The following is a 10616-nucleotide window of genomic DNA, read 5'->3' on the forward strand; positions in this document are numbered from 1 at the left end:
GGTGCATCTTAGCCCCTCCCCCCGGCTCCGGGCCCTGCTACTCACCCCCCTCCCCGGGGCGCCTCGGGCCGGCCTCTCCCGTCAGCACTTCTGCACAGGCTTTGGTGGGGGGTGTCCTAGAAACCCCAAAAGTCTCTTGGGCTTCTGGACAAGAAGCCTGTCCCCCGCACCCCCGTTGGCCCCCGGACGGGGACGGACACCCCGGTGTGCCTGGGCAGAGGGGGGATGCGGGTGAGAGGGTCAGGCTGGTGCACACGGCTCAGGTGCAGGGGCCCCGGGGGAGGGGGGCCGGGGGAAGATGGCGTGGGGGGAGTGACGGACCACCTCTCCTTGCCAGGAGGCCGGGCGGGGAAGGCCCTGCCCCAAGCTCTTCCCCTCCCCCCCCCCGTTTCTGGCCGGCCCCCAGGCCAGGTGCCCCTCGCTGCATCTGGACCATGTCCCTGCGGCCAGCAGCTCCACCCCACTCGGCAGGACCGAGGGCTGGGGGCCCAGGACTGGCCCATGTGACCGGGAGCTGGGTCCCAACGGCCTGCCTGACTGCCGGCACCCCAGTGTCTCCCCCACCCCCAGCCCACATCTCCCTGGTTTTCTCCGCGCCTGCCCGAGGGCCCTGGGTTCCAGGACAGGTGAGCCGCCCTGGCCAGTCTCCCCCACCCTCGGGTCCATGGCCACCTGTCCAAGTAGGGGCGTCGGCAGACCCCTGCCACTGAGTCAGTCCCCAGCCTGTCCACGGTGGCCCCGCCGGCCCTCTATCCCCGGGAAGCGTCCCTTGGTAAAAGGCAGCTCCCCGGCCAGGCCACCCTTTGTGTCTTGGAGAGGGGCCACCGGCATACAGAGGAAGGGGCAGCGGTGGCGGTCACGGCCCCGCAGGCTTGACAGGGACCTACAGCCTCACACCCTCCCCCACCCCCGCTGTGTGCCCCAGAAACCCAGGCCCAAGTCCTAACTCCCGGCCCCCATGAATGGGGCCCTCTGGGCAAATAAGGTCTTTGCGAACGTGGTCACGTTAAGAGAGGACATTAAGGTGGCCCCTGACCCGGTGACTGGTGTCCTCATAAGAGAAAGGGAGGAGCCCAGCGACCGCAGGCAGAGGCTGGAGCGAGGAGGTCACAAGCCCAGGAATACCTGGAGCCCCAGATGCTGGAAGAAGCGAGGCAGGCCCCCTCTCGACGCTTCAGAGGGCGTGCGGGCCCCTGACGCCCCGATTTGGGAGATGCACACCGTGAGCTCCTCTGTTCCGGCCGCTGTGGACACGGAGGCCCGCAGAGCCGGGCGAGCCTTGCTGGAGCCAGACCCCAGGCCGGAGCCGCCCTGTGTCTGGGCAGGGCCGGTGTCCTGGGGGTGGGGGGGGGGGGGATGCAAATCCTCCTGACTTCCACCCCCCAGAGCAGGAACCCGGGCTGGATTTGAATGTGGCCTTTCCAAGCTGGGGATTATGGACTTTTAATAGGAGGCTGGCGTCTGGGGACAAGGCCTGGCCGTGTGCGGGTTATTACCGGGGCAGCTGTGACCAAGTCCAACAGACCTGGTGGCTTAGAGCAACAGGGACCTGCGTGCCCCCTGCTCAGGAGCCCGAGGGCCAAACTGAAGTGTGGCAGGGCCGCGCTCCCCCGAGGCTTTAGGGAGGGTCCCCCCCTCCCCTCCGGCTCCTGGGGGCTCCGGGTGTCCCTGGGCTGTGGCCACGTCCCTCCAGCATCAGCCTCTGTCCTGTGTCTCTGTGTCCAAATGTCCCTCATCTCTCAGGGACACCAGTCACTGGATAGGGGCCCACCTTACCCCCTGTGACCTCACCTTAACTAATTACACCTGCAAAGACACGATTTCCAGATGAGTCACATTCTGGGTTTCCGGGGGGACGTTCCTCAACCCCCAAGAGCAGGTGGCGAGGTGCGGAGTGTGTGTGCCTCGCTGGGAGGGTGGGGGCAGGACAGGGACCTCGGGGCTGCCGTCCAGGAACAGACCTCCCTCCCACCAGGGGCCTGGGGTGCCGGCCGCCCGGGAGGGTCCCCTCTGGCCGCATCTGGGCGTGTGCCCTGTAAGCAGGACGCACACAGCCCAGGGTGTGTGAGCGTTTGGGGGCGTGGGGCCTGGACAACTTGGGTGTGCTCAAACCCCGGGAGCCTCGGGCTTGCAGTCCCAGGGAGGGGACCGGTGGGGACGGCAGCAGGCAGCGTCTGGAGCTCCTCCTCCCTCCCTCCCCGGGCCCTCTGTCCTCCCGACGGACAGGCGGTCCTGAGCAGGAGTGTGGGACACCAGCCTTGCCCCTCTCTGACCACACCCACCGCCCCGCACCCCGCACCCCAGCCTGGGGGCTGTGCCGGGCTCCAGGCAAACGGGCCTCCAAGAGGGAAGGCTATGCAAAGAGGCCGGATTTGCATGAGCAGCTGTCCTTGTTTCCAGAGGGGTGCGGGGGTTCGGGGAAGCTGGAGGGGGGTCCTGTATGTACAACCCCTGGTCGGAATCTCACCCCCTGCCTGGTTGGGGAAACGGAGGCAAAATCTCCAACCCTGGCAGCAAGGGACCTGGGGGCTCTCGCTTGGGGGGCAAAGGGCCACCCCTTCCCAGAGGCCATCAGGAAAAACGGCCCCAGCGTGGACCCCAGCCTGGTACCCAGGCCCCAGGGGTCCCAGCCCAGCCCCTCCCCCAGCTGCGTGACCGCGGGCAAGCCCCTCAGACTCTCTGGGCCCAACCCCCTCCTCCACGAGTCGCAGGGAGAGACCAGCAAAGAGAAGGTGCCAGACAGACCCCCACCCAGCTCAGCAGGCCAGCGGTCAGTGCTGTGGCCCCTCTGTCCCCCGCGTGAGGCCAAGCGTGGAGGCGGTGGGTCGGGGGAGGGCAGCGTGGGTGAGCCTCCCCGCCCAGACAGGAGCCGCTTGGAGCCCCTGCCTCCTCTCCCGACTGCTTGGGCAGACGCTGCCCCGAACTCCAGGGCCCGGGGCCTCAGGGCCACCCCGCCAGCCCGGACCCGCCCCAAGCACTGGCTTTCGGGCACCCCCTTCCCACCCCCCTGCCTCAGACAGAGAGGCTGTCCTCCACCACCCGGGAAGGCAGAATCCTCTCCAGGCTGCAGACCAGGGGACGGGGACCAGAGTGAGGGATGTGGCCGGGGCCCCCACCCCGTCCCACCTGGAGGCTGGCAGCCCTGGGCACCCACCTGCCTGCCTTCTCCCCGGCGCCCTGGCATGCGGCTGCCGGCCAAGGTGCAGAGTGCAGGCCACCCATCGGGGCGCCCGCCCGCCGGCTCTCTGCTCCTCCTCTTCCGCCTGGCACCCGGGCAGCCAATGCCGTGCCCGGCATGGGCACCACCTGATCTCTGCACAGCGGACCCACACGCCTGCCGCGGCCGAAGGCCCACCCCCCGGCCCCGGCACTGAGGGCCGGCCTTTCCCGGCCTGACCTCGGGCTCAGCTACAGGGGGCCCCACGTGGGGGTCGCTGCCAGGCCACCTTGCTTGCGGTCACGCCCCCCACGGGCTATGCCCCGGGGCGGCCTGGGGCCTGGGGCAAGTCCCGTCTGTATCACACCGGACGCGCCTGGGTCTCTCTGTCCAACGAGGGGGCTGGCTGACCCCAGGGTGCGCAGCCCAGCCGTGTCGTGGGGGACCGGCAGCCGGGGACTGCCCTTCCCTCCTGGGCTCGCACCCTGTGTATCTGTCAGGCTCCCCATCCGCTCTGGGCCTCTGTTTCTCTGGAAAATGGGAACCTGAAAAGCCCGGCTTCTGAGAGTTTGTGGGTCACACGTGAGAACAGAGCCTGGACGACACTTCTGTAGGCCCCTTCCCCAAAGAGACCCCCAGGACCCCCCTCCCCAAACCGCCTCCCAGGGATGACTCATTCCCTGAGCTGGGGGACGGGTGGGCGACAGCATCCAGGCCCTGCCCTCTGCCGCCACACCCCCCTCCACCCGGGCCTCTCCGGTCTGACCCGTCAGCCACCAGAGGGCGCCCCAGGACCGCGAGCAGAGTCGGGATGGCCGAGGAGGTCCGGGCAGTGGAAGCCAGCTTTGCCCCCCGACACACAAGGGCTCAGATCCCGGCTGGGGCCCATCCCCTAGCCTTGCTGGGGGCCTGCCCAGGGAGGATGGGGCTTTCTGAGGTCCCTCAGGAAATAAGGGGCCCCAGGTAAGTGGAACCCACAAGTCCTCCGGGCCTGAGACCCTGTGGGCCAGATTCTGAAGGGGAGCGGCCGTGTGTGCACCGGGTCAGACTACAGCCCCGGTAAGATGGGGGGGGGGGGGGGTCTGCTGGGCCACTCCCCAACTCTGAATGACCAACCTGGGCTCACGCCCACCCTGCCAGCCTGGGGCCTGGGCCGGCTGGGGGTCCTGCCGGTGTCGGGGGGGAATGGACAGTGAGGTGGTCTCCCCAGCCCCTGGAGCTCGTGGGGCACCCGGTCTGCCCCTCACTTCCTCTGTTCCTGTCCTGCCCCTCTGTCTCTGCCTCCCGGGCACCCTGCCCCAGCCACCCCAGCCCCGTATCGGGCCATGCTCCTTTCCTGCCTACAACCTTCCATGGCTCCTATTGTTGAAATAGAACCTTAACCCGCCCGTGGCCCCTGCCCCGCCCCTGCCCATCCCCCGCCTCCCTCGTCTCCACCTCCCCACCCCTGCCCATCCCCCGCCTGCTTCTCTCCAGCCATCCGGACTCTGCTTTGCTCCCTGTCTCCCCCTCCCTTCTGCTGTCCCCCTACCTCTACCCGACCAGCACTGGGTCCTGCCCTGGGTCTCTCTCCCACGTTTCCCGGTGTTCTTCTCCGGGGAGCCTGGCCCTCTGAAGTGACCTGTCACGTACTTGTTTGCGTCGGGCCTACTTCCTGGTCAGACCCGTCAGCCGCTGAGTCCGCCGCTGTCCCCACCCCGGGCTCAGAACCAAAGCTGTCGGGGAACAAAGGAATGAGTGGGGGGCTCAGCGAGCGTGCGGGGCTGTGTCTGGGCGCGAGCCGCCGTGGGGCCAAGACAGGACAGCTGGCAGGTCTTAGTGCCTGGGACAGGCAGGGTGTGGCCAGGCTTGGCTCAGGCTGGGGCGCCTCCAGGCCCTGGGACCCACCAGCGCTGCGTCCCTCTGTGCGGGGAGGGCCGCCCCAGGGCCCTGGGACCCACCGGCCCTGGGACCTGTCCGAGTGGGCCTCCCTCACCCTCGCCACAGTTGGCCCCGGACGGGATTGGGTTCACACGACGCCTGCTTTTGGGGGAGAGACCAGGTCAGAGAGGGGACCAGCCCCCCAGGCCTCAGACCCCGCCCCAGAGCAGGCCGACCCCAGGGACCCACAGAGGCACAGCCGCGGCCCGGGAGGGGACGCAGGCGCGGAGGGGTGTGGCCCTAGAGGGGCGGCCCTCCCCGGGGTGCTGGCTGCCACACCGGCTCTCGTCTGCGGGGAGACTCTCGGCCTCTGCACCACCTTTGCTCTGTGTCGTAGCACAAAAGCCACGACCCAGAGAGGGCCCCCCGGCCCTGGGTCTCCTCCTTCCCCAGGCCTCCCTTGGGTCTGCATGAGGGCCCCGACTCAGGGCCCCTCAGACAGGAAGGGTCACTGCCCTGGTGCTCATGAGGGATGCCCCTCCGGCTGCTCCCAGCAGGAGAGGGCAGGGCAGGCTCTGGGGGCCGGGACCCCTGACCGCAGCCTCTGGGCTGACCCGGGTGCCCACAGTGGAGGCCAAACGCCCAGTTTAAGGGCCACCCATGCGGCGCAGCCCAGACTCGCACCCCGCTGTGAAGCAGAACGGGGTCTCTTCCCCCGGCTTTCTGGAGCAGCACGAAGGAGACACGCCCACCCGTCCCCTCCAAGGCGCTTGGCGGTCAAAGGCAGCACTGCAAATAAAGGAGTGCCTCCCGCAGCAGGCGGCGGGCCGTGCAGAGGTGTGGAGGGCTGGGCCCAGGGAAGGGGTGCTGTGTCCCGCACGTGCGCACACCCCTGTGAGGGGGCAGGGGCTGCCGGGTAACGCTCCCTAACAACCGGGTCCCCATGCGAAACACGGACCGGACTCCGCTGCCCGTGAGCTGTGGTGTGTGTGTGTGGGGGCGGGGGGGGGGGGGACAGCGTCCTGAGCAGAGCCCTGCGTCCTTGGAATCTCTGGAGCTCCCTCCCCCGCGCCCCGCGCCCCGCGCCCCAGGGCCCCAGGGAGGTGAGCGTCCAGGGACCAGAGGGTGTGCTGTGCACCCGCCAGGTGTCTTCGGCCACACAGGTCTTGTCCTACGGGGGCAGCTGGAGCTGCGGAATGTGGCATCGGGTCCGAGGACCACAGCCCCGCCAGTCCTCAGCTGCCCCCATCCTTCCTCGTGGCCTCCAAGAAACCAGTCCCCCTCACCGGGCTCTGCGAGGGTTGTCACACACGGGCCTCTGTGGACTCCCCGCCTCTTGGCCCCGTGGTGCACCCACCCACACACCACCCCGCACCCCTTCTGTCACCGAACACGTCAGCACTGTGCCGGGTGTGAGGCGAGACACAGACAATGAACAATGAGACACGTCGGAACTAAAGAAAAGAGAGAGGGGCTCTTGGGTGTCCAGCTCTCGATTTCGGCTCAGGTCACGATCCCAGGGTTTTGTTGAGCATGGAGTCTGCTTCGGACTCTGTCTCCCTCTGCCCCTCTCCCTGCTGGCTCACTCTGTCTCTCTCAAACATTAAAATAAGATAAGCTAAAATAAGATAAAGTAAAAGAAACACCAAAAATAGCTGTGGAAAAAGTGATTATAGGATTTATTTAAGCAGGTCTGTCTGTGAAGGATGACCCATTGAGAAGGTAACATTTTGCAAACGACTGAAGGAAGGGTGGTCCATCTGCCTGTCATTCATTCGTTTACCCTCCCCCATCCATCCACCAGTCCATCTGTCCATCCATCTGTCCCACCACCCGTCTGTCTGTTCATGCATCCATCTAACTGATCCATCAACCCACCTGTCATGACTCATCCATCCATCCATCCATCCATCCATCCATCCATCCATCCATTTATCCCTCTACCTGCTCATCCCTCTATCTGTCCATCCATCCATCAATCTGTCCATCCAACCATCCATCCACTCATTCATCTATCCATCCATTTCTCTGTCCATCCATCCACCCATCCATCCACCTGTCCATCCATCCATCCATCCATCCATCCATCCATTTATCCTTCTACCTACTCATCCCTCTATCTGTCCATTCATCCATCCATCCACTCATTCATCTATCCATCCATTTCTCTGTCCATCCATCCATCAATCCATCTATTTATCCCTCTACCTGCTCATCCCTCTATCTGTCCATCCATCCATCCATCCATCCATCCATCCATTCATCCATCCATCAATCCATCCATTTATCCCTCTACCTACTCATCCCTCTATCTGTCCATCCATCCATCCATCCATCCATCCATCCATCCATCCATCCATTTATCCCTCTACCTACTCATCCCTCTATCTGTCCATCCATCCATCAATCTGTCCATCCAACCATCCATCCACTCATTCATCTATCCATCCATTTCTCTGTCCATCCATCCACCCATCCATCCACCTGTCCATCCATCCATCCATCCATCCATCCATCCATCCATCCATCCATCCATTTATCCCTCTACCTGCTCATCCCTCTATCTGTCCATCCATCCATCAATCTGTCCATCCAACCATCCATCCACTCATTCATCTATCCATCCATTTCTCTGTCCATCCATCCATCAATCCATCTATTTATCCCTCTACCTGCTCATCCCTCTATCTGTCCATCCATCCATCCATCCATCCATCCATCCATCCATCATCCACTCATTCGTCCATCCATCCATCCATTCATCCATCCATTTATCCTTCTACCTACTCATTCCTCTATCTGTCCATTCATCCATCCATCCATCCATCCATCCATCCATCCATCCATTCATCCATCCATTTATCCTTCTACCTACTCATCCCTCTATCTGTCCATCAATCAATCTGTCCATCCAACCATCCATCCACTCATTCATCTATCCATCCATTTCTCTGTCCATCCATCCACCCATCCATTCACCTGTCCGTCCATCCATCCATCCATCCATCCATCCATCCATCCATCCATCCACTAGTCCATGTGTCCATCCATCTGTCCCACCACCCATCTATCTGTTTATCTATCCATCTAACTGATCCATCTACTCACCCATCATGACTCATCCATCCATCCATCCACTCATTCATCTATCGGTCCATTTCTCTGTCCATCCATCCATCAATCCATCCATTTATCCCTCTACCTGCTCATCCCTCTATCTGTCCATCCATCCATCCATCCATCCATCCATCCATTCATCCATCCATCAATCCATCCATTTATCCCTCTACCTACTCATCCCTCTATCTGTCCATCCATCCATTCATCCATCCATCCATCCATCCATCATCCACTCATTCATCTATCCGTCCATTTCTCTGTCCATCCATCCATCCATCCATCCATCCATCCATCCATCCATTTATCCCTCTACCTACTCATCCCCCATCTGTCCATCCATCCATCCATCCATCCATCCATCCATCCATCCATTTATCCCTCTACCTACTCATCCCTCTATCTGTCCATCCATCCATCCATTCATCCACCTGCCCACTTTTCCACTAACCCTTCAGTCCCTCTACCCTCCCATCACCATGCATCAGTCCATCTGTCTGTCCTTTCCTCAGTCCACCCCCCCCCCATCCATGCACCCATTCGTCTCTCCGGCCACCCACTCAGCATTCACTGCCTTCTCTTGGACACCTGGACTCACAGGAATGAATGAGTCAGTCTCAGCCCTCAGGGTGCCCACATGGCTGGTGAAAACGGCTCTTTCACAGGCGCTGGGCAGCTGTGGGGGGAGCAGGGGAGGGGCCGGGCAAGGCACCGTGTATAGCGTGTCAGGTTCTCATGTGGTTTCTCCCTTGGTCTGTGTATCTCACAGACAAAATCATCATCCCCCCCGCCCGGGGCAAGACCTGGCCTTCCGCTCATCTGGTCTCCCCCACACCGTAGCCAAGCAAGGCTGGGAACTCAGTAGGCGCCCAATAAATACTGGCTGGGCGACTGAGTCATCCCTGCTTCTCCCTCCTCCATTCATCCCGTTTTGCTGTTGGCTCTGCCACCTGGCCTCCCTGCCGGTCTGTGGCCCGAACCTGCTCACCTGCCCCGCTCCTGGCTGAGGCCCAGTCTGGTTCTGGCTCCAAGACAGGCCCCAGGGGCAGCTTCAGAGGGCCCGCCTGTTGGCTGGAGTGCCAAGCCAGCAGCACTAGCCAAGTGGACAAGGACCCTGGCCAGGAAACCGCCTGCCATGGCCTCAGAGGACTGGGGACAGACCACCTAGTCCGGGTTTCCTGCCCTCCATTCTCCAAATGGCCAGGGACACCCACCTGAGTCTCCAGCAAGGAGGGGCCTGGTAGCTCACCAGATGCCCCAGGAGCAGGCCCTGCATAAACCTCGAGGGGGCATAGCAGCCTGCTGACGGGGCAGGGTCAGCTGAGGCCGTGTGCAGTGGGCGTGGGCGGGGGGGGGGGTGCCCCCAGGGCCCAACCTGGCTCGGAGAGCCCCTGACTGTGCCCTGTCAGGTCACACCGGAAAGCAAAGGATGAGGGCGAGAGCCCGAGGAGCACGTTTTCGGGGTGATGTCACCAAAGGGCACCAGACCGCACATCCTTGCAACGGTTGGATGGATGGTTTAGCATAAAATCAAATCTCGATTTTGCAAGTAGTTGGTGCAAATTCCCAGCAAAGGTATTATTACACGGCCCTGCCAGCTGGACGCTGGCCCCAAATCCCAAAGCTGACTTTTCTGCCCAGAGTAAGTGCTGTCCGGGGCCCCTGCGAGGGAGACCACACCAGGCTCCAGCCGCCTTGGACCCTCGTCACCGGGACTTTGGATTCTCGGGGCTGGTCCCAAGGACATCCTCTCCGAAGGGGAAGGAGGCTCGAAGGCTGGTGGAGGGGGGGAGCCGGGAGGGGACCCCAGGGTTCTTGCGGTACAGTCACAACACCCTTCTGAAGCTGAACCCCCAGCACGAAGCCAGTGCCGGGGCCCCAAACTCATGCGAAACGTTTGCTCCATCAGGAGAACTGCGGCTGAGCCCCAGCGAGCAGGCAGAGCGGCCGCCTGTGGCCGCCCTGGGCCCCGACCCCAGAACAGGGAGCAGGAGAGGAGCTCGGGAAGGCGGTGATGCCTGGTGACCTGACCTCGGACCACAGAAAACACTCGGGGAGCTCCCCGCTCGCCCACGGGATGCCGGGCAGGACTCCGCGTCCCGGCTGGGAGGGGTGAGTGTGGGTGTCTGATTCTGCAGGCAGGCGACCGCGTGGGCGGCCGGCTGGGGTACAGGTATGGGCCTGCGGGGGGCTCCCTGCCCCCAGCTCTGACTGTGCCGGTCTCCCTTCTGAGCCCTTCTTTCCTCCGACCCCACCGGGTCTGGTTGCTGCTTCCAGGCTGCCCTTCCAGGAGGGCGGACGGGGTATCTCCGGTCCCTTCGTGGTCCAGCACAGCCCGGGCACACGTGTGTGCCAGACACGCACGCAGACAGGCAGAACACATAGGCGTGCCCACGCGCCCCACAATGTGCTTGCACACTCGCGTGCACATACATGCACGTACACACGTGCATGCACACGGCTCCAGCCTCGCGCCTCGGAA

The 10616-nt window shown here is 63.3% G+C and overlaps 1 protein-coding gene across 1 annotated transcript in view; it reads right to left on the bottom strand.

Annotated features, from left to right (window-relative positions):
* The window catches only part of TRPM5 (transient receptor potential cation channel subfamily M member 5), a 24250-nt gene extending 14979 nt beyond the window's left edge, over positions 1 to 9271 (bottom strand). Inside the window, 1 exon segment of the mRNA XM_053900294.1 lies at positions 9123 to 9271. Within this exon segment, the coding sequence (XP_053756269.1) occupies positions 9123 to 9271 (149 nt within the window).
* Between the last annotated feature and the right edge of the window lie 1345 nt (positions 9272 to 10616).

The sequence above is a fragment of the Panthera pardus genome, unplaced genomic scaffold (genome assembly GCF_024362965.1).
Source record: "Panthera pardus isolate Hobbes unplaced genomic scaffold, ASM2436296v1 HiC_scaffold_12, whole genome shotgun sequence".
In the NCBI taxonomy this organism is placed as follows: Eukaryota; Metazoa; Chordata; class Mammalia; order Carnivora; family Felidae; genus Panthera; species Panthera pardus.